The sequence below is a fragment of the Watersipora subatra genome, chromosome 3 (assembly GCF_963576615.1).
Source record: "Watersipora subatra chromosome 3, tzWatSuba1.1, whole genome shotgun sequence".
NCBI lineage: Eukaryota > Metazoa > Bryozoa > Gymnolaemata > Cheilostomatida > Watersiporidae > Watersipora > Watersipora subatra.
Genome location: NC_088710.1, coordinates 46,442,134 through 46,462,749, shown reverse-complemented (window position 1 = coordinate 46,462,749; position 20,616 = coordinate 46,442,134). Strand labels below are relative to the sequence as shown.

At 36.8% G+C, this 20,616-nt stretch overlaps 1 protein-coding gene across 1 annotated transcript; it reads left to right on the top strand.

Moving 5' to 3' along the window:
* The first annotated feature begins 10,957 nt into the window (after positions 1–10,957).
* LOC137391459 (uncharacterized) lies at positions 10,958–18,940 on the top strand. Its single transcript, XM_068077940.1, has 4 exons — positions 10,958–11,039; positions 11,327–11,564; positions 15,219–15,335; positions 18,788–18,940. The coding sequence occupies exons 1-4, from the start codon at positions 11,016–11,018 to the stop codon at positions 18,892–18,894; spliced, it is 486 nt and encodes a 161-aa protein (XP_067934041.1). The 5' UTR covers positions 10,958–11,015; the 3' UTR covers positions 18,895–18,940.
* The last annotated feature ends 1,676 nt before the right edge of the window (positions 18,941–20,616 follow it).

Genomic DNA, 20,616 nt, shown 5'->3' with positions numbered 1-20,616 from the left:
TTAGAGTTTTTAGGGTCAATACATAGATAGAGGCTCCCATTCTCACTGACCACTGTAATTAGGTTGTGTGCACCAGTCGTAGTTTCAGGGCAAGGTCTGATGATTCCTTTTTTCTATTCTATCTACATGTAGTTCTTGCTGCAGTTGAGATAGGCTACTCTGTGGCATAGCTCTGGGTGGAAGTTGTACAGGTTTGGATTCTGGAGATAACTTTAGAGACACTTCTCCGGCAAATTGTCCAACTGCACCATCGAAGGTATCTGGAAAGATGAGTTTTAAGTCCTCCAGTGGATTGCCAGTTTTTCTACCAAAAGGTAAATGCTTTTTCCACTTCTTTTGTAAATCTGTAGATTCTTTGCGATAAAAGCAGGACATGTTGAGCGCCTTGTGGAGTAGGTTTTTCGATAATAGATGCTGCATCCATAGAATCAACAGTTTCAAGTTGTCATTAAAGTTGCAAGATGTCGGTTACTTTGATGTCTTTGGCTTTAGCCATGAGCTTACATTAAAGGTTGACTTGCAACAAAATTCACATTACAGTTATTTGATATCAACAGATTCACCATGTTTTACTCTGTTGTGTTGTAGGTGCAAAATATGTGGAGATGTGATTATAAGCTCTTAAAAGCTCAAAAACGAAAAGAAAATTGCAGCCACACGAGACCGCCGTAGTTTGGATTCTCTTTCCAAAACGGCTAAAATGTGACGTAGTTGTGAGAGATGGTTTCTGCTTAAACTTTCATGAATCCTTATTCGTCGAAATATTTTCACAAATATACTTCACGCATTCAATAAAACCATGCCTATTGTTCTTATGGGTCTGTTTTATCGTCATCGGAATGCTGTCACTTTTAGCACTGATATCTTATAGCTTACCATAAAAATTCGTTTAATTTTTTAGTCTTAGCTTGAAGGAGTATATATCATTGTCTGATAATCATGACGAGCCTGTTAGTCACTTGTGATAATCAAAAAGTGTTGCAGAAATTATTTGCGAAGTATTGGGTCACATGATCAGATTACGACTCGCCGATTAGACCAAACCGAAACAAAACTGTAAAGTAGCGAGCATCTGTATTTGATACAGGGTCTTTGGTAAAACGCGAAGTGTTTGTCATAAACTAGTGCTACGATAAGTTTTATATTGAGCTTTTTATTGGCCTTTCAATTCGCGTGAGAACACCACGTAAAAAGGCAATAACCAATTTTCATGGTTATGTTATCGAAATAAAAAGATTCCAAACTATGGCGGCTTTTCGTTTTTGAGCTTTTAAGAGCTTGTAATCACATTTTGACATATTTGGCACCTACAACACAACAGAGTAAGACATGGTAAATCCTTTGATAATAAATAACTGTAATGTGAATTTTATTGCAAGCCAACCTTTAAAATTCTGCGTTGATTTTAACTGCATCAGTTTTGTCAACAAGCAGCCCATGCAAAATTCTCTCCACATTTTTGCGCCATAGCTGGAACTATGGATGCATATCATTAGAAGTCCAGTCAACTTGGTTGAGTGCTCTATAAGCCTCAGTCATATGTGATCAGTCGTAGGTGATGATAATATGCATTTGTGTATTCATTGTCGAAGCGTTGGAAATTACCTGTATCACGCAGAATTTAGTTCAGTCAGTGTCAACAGAGGTTCGGTGCGATGTTTTATATTTGTAAATGTCTGCTCACTGAAGTAAGTTGATGAATATTTTCCAATTTTCACGAGTATATTAACTTAACTCACTGTTACAGCAGTTTTATATAACCGAACTAGTGCAGCTTACGTAGCTTACAGTTTACATGTAGCAATGAATCATTAGAATGTTCTGGAACAGTATTAATACTATATCACATATGAAATTTAGCATACTGTATATAAGTAATGATGATGCAACAAAAGACAAGTTATAAAATAGCGATAAAAGATCAGCATATCGTTGGAACATATTCGGCCTGCTCTGAGCTATCTAATGAAACAGAAAGTGATGCGAGAAAAAATAACTAATAGGGGAGAGGCTGGTTGAGGCACCATGAGAAAAGTGTAAAAATGCACATTCTAACAACAAAATATTAATAGTTTGTGGCTATTTAAACATCCAAATAAGCCAAGTTCATGGGCATACTAGGTGTGTTGCGACAGATAGCGGTAAGAAAAAGGAGAGAAGGGTATGTTACAAAAAATCACACTCTTTCATTCACTTTTGCTTTTAACAGAAAAAAATCTCAAATAGCACAGAAAACAAAATTTTACTGCTCAAAACACTTGCCTCTTCCACACTTGCATCTTCCTCTTGTACATGGCTTTTAAAACTACTAGCAGGCAGTAATGGAGGGCCCTTATATCGGATTTTGATATATGGTGGCTGCGGTAAAAGATTATACAATGAAATTTTAACCTCTCCATTGAATTGGCTACAAACACATGTTTACCTAAATATATAAACTTCAAGGCAATGGCCTTCAATCCGATGGTCAAGTTATACTAGCGGGTATCTCTAAACAATCTGTTTTAATGTGAGAGCTTGAGTACTACATGCGCCGTAACAGGTAGTCTGCGCCAAAGCCCTACAACATTGAAAAACTCATTAATTGTTTCATCATGTTTGATTGAGAAATGAGTTGGTTTTTAATATGTAGTTTTACATCAATTTATATAGGATGTTTGTGTGAATATCGTGGCATTTTTGCATGTATGATATGGCGGTCACACAGCAATGAAGGGACTGTGTGTGCAGTTTGAAAGAGCGCTAACACGAGAATCTCAGTACCTAGTGCATTGTCTCTAGTAGTTGTAACCGCAGAGTGGGCTTTTTGAGCACCGTGGACTATTATTTCTCACTCGAATATAATTTACTATCAGGGCTGCCAGTTACAGTTTGAAGGCAGGCCTGTATTCACTGTTTGCTAGTTGGGGCGGCTAATGTTAGGTGACTAGTTATAAACACCTAGGGTGTGGAGGGGGCGGTGTAAGTCCCCAACAGGTTTCTCTCATGAAGGGCCTCTAGCCGGGCCTCTCGTGTGAAGTTTTAAAAATTTTTATCGGAAAGTATCAACATTTTTCTATTTTTTGAGATTTGTTTTGTTTTAGGTGATGTGACTGACGAGACGTTTTTAATTTAAAATAGGCAAAACTTGACCGCAGTTAAAACGCTCAGAAAAAAGACATCTTTTTCTTTTGAGTGTTTTAACAAAAATCAATTTTGCGGATTTTATGTGATTTAGTTGTGAGAGATGGTTTCTGTTTACACTTTCTTGCAACCTTATTCGTCGAAATATTTTCACAAATATACTTCACGCATTCAATAAAACTATGTCTATTGTTCTTACGCGTCTATTTTATCGTCATCGTAATGCTGTCACTTTTGGCACTGATATCTTATAACTTACCGTAAAAAATTGTTAAACTTTTTAACCTTAGTTCGAAGGAGTACATATCATTGTCTGATAATCATGACGAGCCTGTTGGTTACCTGTGATAATCCAAGTGCTGCAAAAATTATTTGCGAAGTATTGGGTCACATGATCAGATTACGACTTGACGATTGAATAATGCCGAAACAAAACTGCAAAGTAGCGAGCATCTATATTTGATACGGGGTCTTCGGTAAAACCCGAAGTGTTTGTCATAAACTAGTACTACGATAAGTTTTATATTGAGCTTTTTATTAGCTTTTCAATTCACGTGAGAAAATACGTAACAAAACGATAACCAAATTTCGTGGTTAAGTCATCGAAATAAAGAGATTCCAATCTATGGCGGCTTTTCGTTTTTGAGATTGTAAGAGCTTGTAATCACACTTTCACATATTTGACACCTACAACACAACAGAGTAAGACTTGGTGAATCTTTTGATACCAAATAACTGTAATGTGAATTTTGTTGCAAGTCAACCTTTAAGTTCATTCGCAGGTTTTTACGCTTTCGATGAGACATGGCCAAGCGGGTGTTTGGTAAAACTTGATCTTTTGCAAACCTTTATAAAAGTCGTTAACAAGAATATTTTGCCATTGATGATGATAATAATGACGCTTAAGAACTACTAAAAGTTGATGTTTGTCTCTATGGCTTGGAATGAAGTGATATTCTACAGTGATAAAAACCATGTCCATGGCCGTTGGGCAAATAACTTTTCGAATAAATGATGTTGAGGTCAAGTTATCTGAAGCAATTTATCATTGCATTGGAACTGACCAAACAAATCCGTTCGAGTTAACCTTGTGTTTAAGATAAAATGTTACATTTTATCCGAGGGCGAGTTATCCGAGTTGGACTGTACTTAGCCGTGAAAATTTCCCAAAACTAAAAAGTTGGGGCGGCTCAGCTGGCCAGCCGCCCCAGGGAATACGGGCCCGTTTGAAAGTAATATAAGTGGAGGCTAAGAGGTGATTGGAGAGCCATCAATTTTTTTGTAGTCTGCTATGATGTAGGCCTAATTCATTGAATGGGAAGTCATTTCTTTTTTTTCGGTTTCTTTTTATTGGCGTTTTTATTTTTCCGGTTGATTGACAAGTGATTTCTTTTTTGGCAGATTTTTTTGGTTGACGCCCTTATTTAAAGATTAAGGGAAAGCCTCTGCTAGTAAAAGCAGAGAGGTAGGTACATCGGATATGCCAAAAACAGAAGGTGAGATTGAGAACCTTGCAGTTGAGGGTGGTGCTGGGGCCATCAAGTTTCAATGGTTCACACTTATCAGCTGATGCAGTTGCATCATTGATTGTTAGCTAGCGCGTTGGCTAGCATCCTTAATATAGCCCGGGTCTAATTTTGGGTTGACTTCGTCTACCAGGATAGCTCGGTGGAAGCAATTACTTGGCTCTATGAATATAAGCAGCTGTGCATGATGGGGAAGGTCACGACAACTAGTTTGCTGACATACATGTACATGCTTGGTGGCAATGCTATCAAGTTGCATGGCAGCATGAAGGTGGGGAGACTTCTTGGTAAGAACAAATGAAGGATGCACTGAAAGCCGAATACTCCACGCCCTGACAGGAAACTGGTGTAAGTTTGTCAACTGCCAGCTAAAAAAATAGTGAGTCTGCTGACTTGTATTTCAGCTGCTTGGAGCAGTTCGGTGGTAGAGTGAGGCCGACTTTTAACAATCTTGGCTTTTGAGTCAAGTTCAAGTTCTATGAAACATTGCCAGCCTCGATATTTGAGTGGGCAGTCTCACACGCTAATGTGTGCACTGCTGATCTCGAGCTAGTTTTTTGGATGGGATTGTCACTCACTTGACACTCCCAATAAAGCCCTCTTCTCTAGCAAAGACGAAAAGGGTAGTGAGCTAGCCAGTGAGCCACTCACCGAGTAGGAAGGGGCAAACAAGAATGAAGATTATCCATACCATTAGATGTGTCTGCAGGGACTGCAGATCAGGTTGTCGCGCCCCTCAAGGATCATAAGGGCCAGTGGGTATCTGCAGTTACACTACCTGCCCTAGAAGAAGCAGTGCACACATACTACAACACTTTGTTGTATTTGCCTATGCAAGATTCAGCACATCACCCGTAACTAAGCCATGCTCCATCAGAAGGCAAGCCATGGAATGGGGTGCGAGCCGGTCATTTGCCTAGTAGACTGGACTGAGTGTGTCCATTTCCTGGACAGGCAAACAAAAGTGAGGCTTCTGCACCCCTTTCCCCACAAGCTGCAGCGGAAGCAATGGGAGTGCCCTATCTGCTCAACACATCTTGAGCCAAACGGATAGCCTCTGACCTTCAACCGAATGCCTGATGGAGCTCCAAGGATGCCGGCCGACCAGCCCAGTCCTTCGAAACATCAGCAGAAAAGAACCCGCCAACTTCAGGAGGACAGTGACATATGGAGTAATGCAGCTCAAGCTACTTGGAACATTGTCAGCCTACTTGGTTTTACCATGACTGACAGATACGTACTTGTTAGGCTGTGAGATGGCCTGGCTTAGAACTGTTATGTCACCAGCTGGCTGTCATCTAATCCAGCAAGAAAAGAGAGAAGAGCTTAACACAATAAGATCTATATAAGGCAACGCTCGTCCCTGGACAGGCAAAGTAGCTGTGCTTTAGTTTTATACTTGTGTTTGCTCTATAATATTATTTCTATACAAAATGTATGTCACATTTAGCTATGAACGCTAGTTATCGTAAGCGCACATAGTGTTTGTAACAATAATATATGTCACATTTAGCTATGAACACTTGTTATTGTAAGTGCACATAGTGTTTGTAACAATAATATATGTCACATTTAGCTATGAGCACTTGTTATTGTAAGTGCACATAGTGTTTGTAACAATAATATATGTCACATTTAGCTATGAACACTTGTTATTGTAAGCGCACATAGTGTTTGTAACAATATTATATGTCACATTTAGCTATGAACACTTGTTATTGTAAGCGCACATAGTATTTGTAACAATAATATATGTCACATTTAGCTATGAACACTTGTTATTGTAAGCGTACATAGTGTTTGTAACAATAATTGTTTAGATTTCTAACTAGGCCGAGTCGCTGACTGCCCAAAATATTCATGTAGGTTTCTTTGCAATGTACTGGATAAAATTTTCAAAATGGTTAAAATCATAAGGCTTTTGTCTTAATTTGTTTCAAGCAAAGGTATTTAAAATTGGAGTGTGTTTGTTATGGTAGATTGGTATTTGCCCTAGAATGCAAATCCCCTACAAGGGATCAAATGTTAGCAATAGTAACTATACCATTGCTGCTAGTATGACAGTTCTGTCGGAATGTGCATGTTGATTAGAGCAGTGACATCACTCTTTATCCACGAACAATCTATAAGAATAATAGGCTATTCAAATGCTGATGCTTAGAGGTGGAACGAGACACGAGACGTCTCGAGTATCGACCTGTCTCGTATCGGTCTCGTCTCGACTTAACTATTGCCAAACTCGAGACAGGAAATAGAACTAAAGCGCCTGCGCACGGTTGTTAAAACATGGCTTCTTACGGTAGCGACAACTCCATATATTGTAATGGATTGCGGGCAACTGCCTTTAAAGTTATACCCGGTCCGTTACTACCTGTTGCTATTGATTATGTTGGCCACTGAGTCTAATCATGTAGTCCGGACAACGGCCCTGTTATATTTTAGTTCGGTTCTGTGTCCTTAAAACAGATACCGGGTCGTATCTAATTACTCTTCGGATAATCCAATTTAATAAATAAGACTTTTGCGGGTAAAATGTCTGTATTTTATCGTATCGTGTCTAAACACCAACTGCCCTTCATAAAATTCGGGCCTCTTTTACGTATATACTACCAATCGCGGGTAAAACTTGCCCTGACACGGAGAAACGAACGAAAGGCCGTGTCGACCATAGTCCATGTTCGGTTAACAATGACGTTTTGTTAGCTCAATATAAGAATATACATGTGCATGTATACAGTAATTAATATAATTTCATGAGTACAATTTAAATATAATTCACATACTACAGTTAATACACAAACAACACTTAACATTAATGAAACGATAAGAATGAAAGTATTATCGTGTGTTCTTTTAGTTGTGGTATTTCTTTGTAGAGCGACGGTTATCGGTTTCATTACATTAAAAAGTAAGAACTATTCAATAGATGGTAAAAATATACATGTACAAAGCAATATGTTTATAATAATTATGATCAATCAAGCTCAAAATTCTTAGAATATATAACTTCGGTATTTTAGAGCTGTTTGTGTCACTTTTGTTTACAAAAACTACATGCATATCACTATTAAAATGTTGTATTTAAATCGTTTACACCAGGTGAAAATTCAATTTAAAAATAGTTTTATTAATTTTATATATACCAAGTAGCTAGTACTTGTGTAGTGAAATCATCACCAAATGCTCATTATTTTACTGTCTCGTGTCTCGAGTCTCGAATTTTTACAAGACAGTGTCTCGAGTCTCGTCTCGAACTTAAAAAACCTGTCTCGTTCCACCTCTACTGATGCTTGCTGTTAGCTGCTTGGCTCATTGGCTAAACTTGGGACTTTCGATTAGAAGTTCGTATCTTAGTCTATCGGCTTGTCTTTCAGTCTATAAGAGTAAACATGTACAATGCACCCTCAGGATACGATGTTGATCAGTTCCGAGGTTGGCAGCGTATAGTGAAAAATTTGTATGTAGGGGTATAGAGACCATTGTAATTATACAATGCAAACATGCCCTGGTAAAAATCGTCAAAATTTTATAAAAATGTGTACATATTGAAAATTAGTAACAAAATAGTATGTCAATTTTAGTAACTATATTTACTACAATAACTGTATTGTATTCAGTTTATTTTAATGGCTATCATCTGCAATAAAATGCAACATTATAATGTGTGTTTCAAATGCAGTACGTACAGTAAAAAGTTCTTACCTTCGAGATGTACGTACAACATAAACTTTCAGTTCACTTCAAATGTCTTTTAACTATTTTACTGAATTTCAACTTTATATCACGAAAAGTTTATTATTCATCAGCTTTTGTCTTCACTTTCACTATAACATTTAGTGTGTCTGGTTAAAACCTTTTCCAACCGAATTCAACAAGAAAGGCTAAGCGATGCAGTTATCGAAAGCGACCTCTCGCACACTTGACCATGTCATGGCCATCATGAAGAAAAATTAAATTTTATTTACAGGGTGTACATACCTTTGGAGTAATGTGACTTGAGCTGGTACATGTAGCGAGTAAAGCAGAAAAAGATGTATCAATTACATTGCTGTACACTTGAAAAAATAAATTTAATACGTAATGAAATGGAATTTTTTAGCAGGCTAAAAGAAGTTGTCTAATCCTGTCCAATTATTTCGACTGGTTTTGAAAGAAAAAGTTCAACACTTTTGACTCATTAAAAGCAGAAATGGCCAGGAATACACAGCTTTTCTGCTAGTGCAGAGAGTGCTCTAAGAAAACAAACTAACTTGGTGTAATGTAGAATATAGCCTACTTGATCACTTATTGAGGATGATGCTTGCTGGTACGCTTTAAATGCTGGTGCAATGCAGAAAATTGCTAGCGAGCTAACGCTTGTAAAAGGATCCAGAGAAGGTTGTACAGAAGTTCGTCTTGTATGAAATGTGCACAAGAATCAATGTAACCATACACACAGAAGTTTGTACGTATTTATACACTAGAAGGAAGGGCTTTAGCAAGTTATACAAAGTAATGTGGATGCGTCAACTATTTTGAGTAGCTAGTTATATATGAGTTACATACATACAACGATTTGTATTTACATAGTAAACAACAGGCCCACCCCCAAAGACATGGTTAAACAAAAATATAAAACATAAAATCAAAATTAAATAAATAAAACATGAAATAAAATAAAACATGAAATAAAATAAAACATGAAATGAATCAAACATGAAAAACACGCCACACAAAGTGTCGTGATGTTTTGTATATAGCAATGGCTGACAGGCAGGTCATGAGGTCATGCATCCATGTATGTTTACAAGAATTGTGTGGTTTTACTGTTTCCTGATCTAATTAACTAGTGATCAACTCATGATTAATACTTGGATGTAAAACTGATGTGGTAACACACTTGCTGTTGTGTAGCTGATCTGACACGAATAAACTAATCTACTCTCACAAGATTATACTTCATACATTCACATAACACAGTACAACTATAACAATATCATACACGCACAACTGATACGCCCTAAACAACATATGACACAAAGAAGAGAAATTAATGATATACATTATACATACACTGTACAGTATTATTTTTATGTAGCAGTCCACACCAGTAAATTAAACACTTGAAATTTTTCTGTTGATGTAGGTTTTTTTCTGTTTTTTTTTCACTTCCTTGCCACTAATAAATGGTTTCTTCACTTGAATGCTGATCTCGTGCAACTCCTCTAAGTCGTCAGTTCTAAGCTCCTCCTTGTGTTTGCTTTAACAAATTTTTTATTTTTAATAACAATAATCTCAATTGTTAATTGATTGCAACTATATTTTTTAGCAATACTATATAATAATACGAGCACCTTCTTCCTATTTATTTATGACCTCCAACTTTCTTGTCATAGAAATCATTTTTTCTTTGTCTTGTAACGTTTTATCGGTCTCAGATTCCATAGCTAACAAATTAAATATATATACTTGTAGTTATATACATATGCTGAATAAAAGTTTATAGTAAAATGCTAAAAATGAATATTTGCTCTTGCTTACGCAGTTTTCATAAAGGCTCCCACGTAGAATGCCGACCTGAGAGAAGTCGGTCATCGTGTCTCTTCTATACGTTGTGAAAATGTTTACGGCGAACCGCATTCCGGTATTTTTGTTATTTAATACGTAATAAGCACATTACGTAATAAGCACGTTACGTAATAAGCACACCAACTGCCAATTTTGAACTGGGGCGAAAATTCTTTTGAATTTGTATGGTGAAATTAAACTAGTATAGTGAGGTGAGAATCTCAACATATTCAACTCTGTAAGGTGAAAAAATTGTATATCAGGGTAATCGTATCCCGAGGGTGCGCTGTATTTGTCTTCTAATGAGCAGCTTACCACCTCTTTCCATAGGTGTAATGCTTTTAAACAGGGTCCTGCTCAAAACATACTGAAACAAACTTCGAGCTGGTTCAGAAGTTCTTATGAACATTTCGCTTCTTTCTCTACACATTATTATGAGAAATAGTAATCAGATTGTAATGCTAACATGTACTTGAATTGTTTTACATCGCTTTTCTCACACTAAAATCTTATAAACATGTTGGTGAATGTTTTATTAACATATCGAAACTCAATAGCAGGAATTCAATACTCTGCAAACAGTTTGCTCACACAATGCAAGAATAAAATCTCTTCTAGGATACAGATGAAGCGTAATAATAAAGAGCTGTTGGAAGCTCATTGTATTTCTTTAATTAGTTGTAAACCTTTAGTTCCGTAGTATTTACCTTTGGTATACAGTAGCGCTTCAGCGTGAAAGTCACTTTGTGTTGTTGGAAAGTATTGAGAAGTTAAGCTAGACTCACTTCAAGCGTAGAAGTATATCGTTTACTATTCAGCATGCAAGAAATTCGATTGTACCAGGTAATTCATGGATACTTTCTGAACGACAATTTGAATGTTATAGCAGTCACTTGGTTGCGAAATGCTTATTTGCTGATAAAATTTTTTATAAAAAATCATTGGTCTAATGTAAATACATGTTTCGCAACTCTTCTATGTTGCAGTAACATGAAAAACAAAGTTGATAATCTATGCAAAAGCAAAGTTGAAATTTTTGTATCTTGTCGAGGAGGCCACCTGTAACCACCTGTAAGGGATTGTAGCTTCAACAGATAGGTTTTCTTGCATGCAATTTGTATGCTTTACAGACGGTATTCATAGCTGTGCAATGCTGCCTTATCGGCATGCTTGAGGCCAGATGTGGTTTACCTGAAAGCTCTCTCACATGTGACCAAGGCTACCACGTTGCCAACTGCAATGTCACTGATGAAGGAGTGGTGAAGTCGGGCCATCACTGTGAAAAGGATGTTATAGGAAAGCATCAGGATCAGTTTACCGAAAAATGGGAGTTCTGGGTTGGACTGATCGGGGCTGCCTTAGTTATTGGTAAGGTAAAATACACATCTTATATATGGAACATGTAGCCTACGCTAAAAACAATGCTTGAAGTTTTGCCCATTACACACAAGTTTTGCTAGATTCAAACAGCTGCGTATTTCACCCATTGGTTAAAAGTACTGAAGTGTTTATACTCTGGCAGTCTATTCTCTGGGCTATATAACATTGTCTACCTAGTGCCACCTAGCACTGTTTCTGTTTCTTAGCAACGTTGCATTCTTTTTTCCGGTTTCTGTAAGTCAATATTGGCTCCAATGGAATGAGCTCAGATGCAAGTATCTGGAGAGTATCTCCAGATACTTGCATCTGGAGATACCCATAGTATCTCCTGACATAGTGCACTGCACACAGTGCACTATGTCAGGAGAGACTGTAAATCTTCCAGCTCTAATGGCACACACACATTCAAACAGTGTCACTTCACTTTTAGCCCCACTTTTAGCGTAGCATGACGAGTTTTTGTCTGCAGGAGGCACAAGTGGTGAACACCACAAATGCGTGTAAATGACTTCAGCGATCAAACGAACCTCAGCGCTAACGGTTAAAACAGCGTGCTTGACAAATTGTCTGACATTTAATGAAGGATCTACAGAATATGTTCACAGTACTTGTATACATTAGATTTTTCTCCTCCTGCACGTGACAACTGACTTAGTCTTATTTCATGTTCTTATAAATACTATGATATTAATGAGTAATTAGATGTTTATGTATTCAAGCAAGGACCAACAGCCTATAAAATAAAGTAGTTATGCAAAATGTCTGCAGGCTGTTGCAGGGCATGCATGTGATTACGAAAAACTTTTTACAGTCATACATTTTGCCTCTTGGCTGTGAGAGTGCTTATTGTTGTTATCCCAAAACACAGGGAAGTTAGCCAAATAGTTATTACAATGCTTAGTGGTTTGGTATTATGGGGCATGAAAATTAACAAAAATATAAAATTTTGCATATACATTTGCAAATTGAAACCACTCTTTCTCTGCGTTAGAAACTTGAATCGTGTGCAACAAACTCAAATTGGTTGTTGTAATCTATAGCAATTGTTTGCACATTGAAAAAAAGTTCAGAGTGGAGTTTGATTGATTCTTTGGAACATATTTTAGTCAACCAAAAATAAACGTTTTATATTATTGGCCATTGATTCTGGCAAATCTGCAAGGTTGTTGGCTAGAACACACGCAGCATGATGGATTCAAATGAAAGGTTTTGCTATTAAGTGCACTGTAATTGATTTTAACATACGCTCAATTATTTGTAAAATTCTGCTTTTTGTGTGAAATTTATGTGTCTATTCATTTTGCTGTAGTTGTCTGATTTATAATTTTTAACAAAAAAATAATGAAGTACTGTGTTTCATAAATCACAACACTTTTGATTTGTAAGTTTGAAACTAATGAATTATTTTAGTGTTTCATCATTACTGTAGATTAATTTTGCCTGTTAGGTGTCTATCTCTATAAAACCCATTGAATATGCTTGGATATGTTGCAAAAAATTATATGTATTCTACCAATATATTTATTCCGTTGTTCTGTCACCACACTTTTCACTACATTTTATTAATTGATGCTGAACAAATGAAAGCCAGCATGCAATAATTTTTAATATTAAGCCTAAATGGGTGGACTACACATTTGTTGTTTCATATAGAAAAGTGATATGCACCATTGACTCTTCAGTTTGAAAGGCCATGTGTTGACAACTTCATGTCATCTCTATTCAGAATCACAATTGCAAAACTGATGATATTTCTTTAGCAAACTAAATACATGTAGTAAAATTAACAATGGTACATTATTGGGATAGAAAACAAGCCAAGGCGCATCTGCTTCTATTGAAATAGCTCTCTCAAACTTTAATTATGGGTCACACCTCGTATAATATCCCCTGCCTTTTAGCAGAAGTATTAGTCATGCAAAGTTATTTCATTCTATAATCACTTTCTATGTTGAAACTATTGTGAATGTATGTTGGAGAATAATTTTTATAAAAATTTATATTGTTTTTCATGATTCGCTCAACAGCTCAAATAATATTATGAATACTACAGGTAGTTGCATATATTTTGAAAACAAACGCATATATCAAACTTTATAAGAAAGCCTAATAAAACTTTAGTATAATAAAAGCTGTGTCTGTCTAAAACCATGCCAAGTGCCTTGGGAATAAAATTGCCTCGCGTGGGAATTTAACCCAGGTACATGTACTCCGATTTACAGTCCAACACTTTCCCCACTACACTACTAAGTTACCCAATGGTATCTGTACTTAAACAAAAAGAAACAATTATTTGCATGCATTGAGACAATAAAAAATATGGCCGTAGTTTCACTTAGCAAAAAAGTCAAGTAAATTGAAATATACCCTCAGTGACACAGGAGATAGCCTCATTGACACAGGAGACAAATTACGCATTAATATGTAGCCTCAGTGACACAGGAGATAGCCTCAGTGACACAGGAGATAGCCTCAGTGACACAGGAGATAGCCTCAGTGACACAGGAGATAGCCTCAGTGACACAGGAGATAACCTTAGTGACACAGGAGATAGCCTCAGTGACACAGGAGATAGCCTCAGTGACACAGGAGATAGCCTCAGTGACACAGGAGATAGCCTCAGTGACACAGGAGACAAATGGCACTTAAAATAAAATAAACTTGTATGCATTTTTGTATTAATAACTATCAGTCAGCCTGGTGTTTCTTTCACTTTCAGTCAGATAGCCTGTAGGGTGGGTGTTAAGGAGGCTGGTTCTCAGGAACTAGATGGAGTTCTAAAACAAAGATTTTTAGCGATCTGGCGAAGGGTAGGGAGCATATATGGAAAGTTTGAACGAAATTAGCCAAAAAATATAGCTATTATTTGAATGTTATTTTTGATTATCATAGCCAGTTTGCTCCACTTTCACTTGTTCCAGGCTTTCTTTTCTTTCCTTTGTTTAGCTGTCTTATTGATGATAACTGCTACGCCAGCTCGGAGCTTTTTAGAGAACTAATGCCAAGGTTGTCGCTCATGTTTTAACTATTTTGTTGCTTTAATTCTAAAATAAAAGCTGCCTTCTTTTGTTTGCACCACTAGTCCTCTACTATCACCCTCATTAATTTTTTGTATTTAAGATTTTAAAACTGAAAAGGAAGGCATGGAGCAAATTTTCGTATTTTTTCAAGCAGTGTAAATCGAACTATACGAATAATTGCATACATGTATACAGACTTACAAACTACCGTGGTTTGAGAAACTTCAGGCTTTATATCTTGAAAATTTTTTTGTATGTTGAGGCAAATACTTGCTCAAACTTTATTCTCATATTAAAAATTGTATTTTGAGGTCATAAGTCAAGTGTTTGCAGTATTTGTTTTTGCATGCAGTTGTGTGTGTGCCAGTTCATAGTTATTTAAAAGTCTTTTGGTTTTCGGGAAATATCAAACTGCCTGCTAACATAAAAGTAATGCTCTAGAATAACATGATTTTTCTAACTGCTGAAAATACCTCAACCATCAGCCAAATCATTGCAATATAAATCTTTGGTCTAGCACCATAGAGCAGCTCATGAAGTGCTTCCAATACAAATGGCTAAATTTCATTCATTACGGATGATAAGTCTGCTAGCACCCAGATGACTATGAAATTCATTTTAGGGATTGGCATTACCATCTTCACATGCATCAATAAGCAGAAGATGCATCGCAAGAAGAGACCCAACGTGATTAAAGATTCTGACACTCCCCCCTCCTACACAGAAGCGCAATCTCAACGTAAGTGCACTGCTCAATATATCTTACCAATTCAGCTAAAAAATGTAGCAGTTGGAAGTCTGCCATATTCAACTAACAATTTGTTCATAAGTATGTATGTACATCTATCTAGGACTTCTGAAAGTCTATTGTATTAATGTATCGTAAGATGGAAACTTTTATCCACGTTCAGTATCAAATTTACTGGTTTTGATAAGAATAATAGCTCAATGTTTCATTTTGGAGTGAAGCCAACAGTTGTTGCAGTGGAAGGGGACTATTAGTTTCCTAGTAGAGGGCAGTATGAGATAGTAAGCATGAGACAAATCCTATTTATTTTATCCTTTGAGAATGACCAGCAGTTCATAACAAACACATTAGCACTTTTCATTGAATACGCAAGTGGGCTACATTGATTATCTCTGGCTGATAGAGCAGAAAATAATACTTACAAACATACAAAAGATGACCATGCTGACAGCTGCTGCATATTTCAATATTCCAGAGTAACTTCTGTATTGCTAATTGCTACACATCAGAACTTTCAGATAAAATGAGCTCAATTGGGTTTTTGCTCACTCAAAGCTGCCTCGTAGCAAAAGGGCAGCCATTATCCATTATATCATAAGCTCTCTAGCTCTTCATTATGAGCTGTTATTGTTATTATTATTGCTAAAAAGGTCTTCTTCCACAAAAAATGTGGTGGTAGGTGACTGGTTTTAGTTCGTGTTGAGTCCGGGTCTTAACAAAAGGCCAAAGGATCCAACATCTTCCTCAATTCCACTAAGAGAGGACCTTCCTCAATATGTGAGCTGTTCCTAAGATGGCTGTCATCTGTATAGTCTCAAAAGACATGTTCACTCCCACCTCGGCCAAGTATGCTATATGCCTCAGTGATATTGTTCCGAGTGCACCAATTACTATTGGTATCACTTCGGTCTTCACCTTCCACAGTCTGTTTATCTCGAACCCAAGCTCTTTGTATTTACCAATCTTCTCATCTTCCTTCTGTACTACCCTTGTGTCTCCAGGTATTGCTATGTCTATGACCTGACACTGTTTGTTTTCTTTGTTTATTAGTACCAGCTCTGGTTTTCTAGCTTCAATAACCTTGCCTGTCTGCACATTGAAGTCTCATAGCAGCTTCACTTTCTCATTCTCCAATACAGCTTCTGTGTGGTAGTCGTACCATTTTTCTGTGTAGGGCAACTCATGTTTCTTGCATATGCTCCAGTGCACTGCACTTGCCACTTTGTCATGCCGCCCTTTATATTCTGTCTGTGCGATCTTACTGCATTCACTGACTATGTGGGACACTGTTTCATCTTTCTGCTTGCACAATCTGCATTTCGGATCGTTTGTTAACTTTTCTATCTTGGCCTTCCTATAGTTAGTTCTTAATGCTTGATCTTGGGCAGCAATGATCAGGCTTTCAGTCTCTCATTTGAGACATCCCCTCTTCATCCATTGCCATGTCTCCTTTGCTGTTTGACTCTCTGTCTGTCTTAGATGTTGCTCGTCCATTGGCTAATCATGCCAGTTTTGCTTTCGTTCAGTTTTCTGATGGTCTCTATACTCTTTTCTTCCAACTTCACTGTTGGTATTTATGATCTTACCCGCTGTTCTTATAAATTCAACTGGGCTGCTTTCTGTGTACTTTTTTAGACTGTGACTTTCGTAATTCATAGTTTTCTCTACACTCATTAATCCTCTTCCTCCTTGGTCCCTTTCAACATATACTCTATCTACATCAGATCTTGGATGAAGACCTTTATGCATTGTCATCAGTTTCCGTGGCCTTCTGTTCAGTTGCTGTAACTCAGCCTTCGTCCACTGAATAATCCCAGCTCCGTATCTGTACAAGGACAGAGCCCACTTATTGATAGCGGTAATGAGATTTCCAGCAGTCAGCTTTGATTTCAGCAATTTCATGAGCCTGTGAATGTATTTCTTCTTGATCTTAGCTTTCATTTCAGATTGTTTTATGTCGTCTGCCTCCATAACTCCTAAATATTTGTAGCTTTCATTATCTTCTATTTCATAGATTTCTGTTTTATTTGGTAGCATGATATTTCCTCTGCCAGTTAGTTTCCTTCTTATCATGGTGATGGTAGCACATTTATAAGTGTGAGAATCTTCAGCGATGACATCGGTATGGAGTTTGGATTAGATATATCTAATCCAAACTCCATACTGATGTCATCGCTGAAGATTCTCACTGTGTGTATCAGTGTCTCAATCTCATTCTTGTTCTCCCCATACAGTTTCAGGTCGTCCATATACAGTAGATGGTTAACTGCACATTTGTTTTTGAGATGGTATGCTGGTCATACTCAGGTCGTCCTGAAACTATTTTTATTATTATCATTATTCAACACCATAGTTTACACAGTCATTGACTGGTTTCATGGTGACCCTGGGTCCTATCTAAGGTGTAATGGCTTGTTACATAATTGAATACTACTGAAGCCTTTTTGGAGAACTTCTTCTTGCCCTACAGGTGCTGATTTCTGGACCTTTTCATAGGACAAGTCAGTCCGTATCTCAGCTAGGTATGAGGTCAGTCTGTGGCTCATGGTTTCCACATGGTTTCCAAGGCTCCAATGATTATTGGTGTTACTTTTGGTCTTTCACTCCAGTCTTCCCAGCTCAAATCCCAATTCTTTTTATTATCTATTTCTACTTCTTTCTCATCACACTCACATTACTTGGTATAACGATGTCAATAATCTGACATTCTTTTGTTTCTTTGTCCACCAGTACTAGATCCGGTCTGCGTGTGTCATTCGCTTCTTTGTTTGAATATTAAAATCCCATGGTAGATTCACCTTTTGTTTTCAATCAGCTGTCAGCACGATGGTTGTATACCATATTTATCATTGTCGTTATAGCTTCCATATTCATCCCAAAGCAAGTAAGATGTTTTTTAGAAAATTTAGTTTGTAAGTCATACATATGTACTGAATTTCTAGAGCACAAGGATAAGTACACTATGTTGTTAGATATGACCTTCCTATGCAGTTAAGTACTGCATCTTTATTGTTGTCTGAAACCTTAACTGGGACCAATTGTACATTACAGCAGTCATTAGCACTTATCTTTAGTTACTCACTGATAAGGTCAAACTTATACCGGACTTGCAATATGCGCCTGCGACTAACTAATCATTCAAAAACAAATGATTTTACATATGAAATATTCAACTGGTCAACAGAGAACATTTAGGAAAATAATTGTTTTTTATACTATGACCTTTCTTGGAAATCTGTAACTAATTACAAAGCAGTCATGGCCTAATGCTGTAGAACATCTGACCTGGAACAGCAGGTTGGGTTCTACTCTTGTAAAATGCCACTGATGATGGCAGGAAAGGCATCAGACTTTGAATTTCTATTTCTGCTAAAATCAGCTCTTGCAGATTAGTCTATACACTGACAGACAATAACCTTGTTTAGCAAAACTAATTATTGCAGATGGCCAAGGGCATGGAGTTAAGGAAAACCAAGACAGACATGGCGAGCCTCTTCACCATATAGAAAAACTGCATAACAGTAGAGTTTCTCCAGCCGAACAACCGTGATACCCTCCTGGACCGCTATAGCAAAGTACTGACTCTGAATAGTAAAACAGAATTAATTACATATTGTTGGTAATGTATTGTTTTAAGAATAGTTACCTGATTTATACACGTTTTATACATACTTCTTAGGTTAGTCTCTAGCTTTAGGTCATGCAAAGTTTTTAATAATGTGCACATCTGAAATGCCATGCATAGAATGTATTGCTGTTGTTTCGGAAGTTCATAGAAGTTTATTGTTGGGCATAACCTTGGATTACTGCCAGACAATATGTATCAACAAATCCTAATTAACTTTTAGGCGTGTTGATAATAATAATAATTGTTGTAATTCAGTGATGATAAAAGAAACAAGTGTGTCTGAATTTTCCTGTATTTGTTACATTCAACTGGCATCTAGAAATAAAGTCTAGATAGTTTCAAACAATGATTTTGTCGCTTTCTTTTCCTTAGTTGGAGTTATCCTATCTTAGCATTCTTTTTATAATATACGTATATGTACAAAAGCAGAAAGGTACACAATCTCAAACTAACAAATTATTCAACTGTGTAACTGTTAAGCTATTTTTGTGAAAAACACACATACATGAAACACTGCTGGGATTTTTAAGGAATGATTAGGCAAGCAGCTTATGTTAGTCAGCATTTTGAATGAAAGCATATTTTAACGAGTCCAATTCAGGTAGCACATTCTTGAGCAAAATGGCTGTTTTCATCAACCAGCATTGTTTTCAAGCAAACTAATTTTGCAAAGTAAGTTTTTTTTCAACTTTTCTGTTCATCAAACTGGTTGTAGAATGCGACCATACGCCAGTAATTTCCCGCAAAGTTAGTTTGGAGGTTGTCCAATGACTCCATCATTATTGCTTACACACTAGTCATCTTGTAGTGGTTTTATGTAAAGATGTGCAAGCAAAATATTAAAACACCTGTTGTCTCTCATGACAGATACAGTGATATCTGTTGGCTAAATGGCAAGATAACACAAGCTTATCATTGTTATGAGCTCAAGCTTGTGTCTTATATGACTGTTATCATGTCCTAATGTTACATAGCTCATATTTACCAAGTTGTCATTCAAGTATCTTTACAACTAGTATGAACTATAATAAGCTTCTTCCCCAATGCAATCTGAGAGGACACATTGACAGAATAGAAGTCACGAACTCTCACAGTGATTGCACTCCATCATCGGATCGCATGTAACTTATGAGTGTTTATTAATACACGCGCTTCTACTAGACCGAATGCCAAAAGACCACCCTTCAACTTGTACTACTGACTTCTTCTTGGTACTCTGCCAGTCAATGAATGGTTGTACCAGATAATAAGCATGTTATTTATTTGGGTTGATGGAGATTGCAGCCATGGTATAAAAGGAAGTTTTAGAACTTAACGTGCTGAACATAATAAGCTCAATACTTGTTCATTCAATGTGTCAAATGACTCCAGGTCTGGAAATCAATCATTGTACATGTAATTACATTTCTCAGGCTTTGTAGATTAGAATTTTGACTTACTGCAAACAGATAGTGCAATACCCTTGATGTAATAGTTGAGCATATTTAAACAGCAATTCTATGTTGACTATAAAATGAAGATCATCTTTCGCATACACTAGACTTGTTCAAACACTTGTGTTTGCTTAAAGGTTGACTTGCAACAAAAATCACATTACAGTTATTTGATATCAAAAGATTCACAATGTCTTGCTCTGCCGTGTTG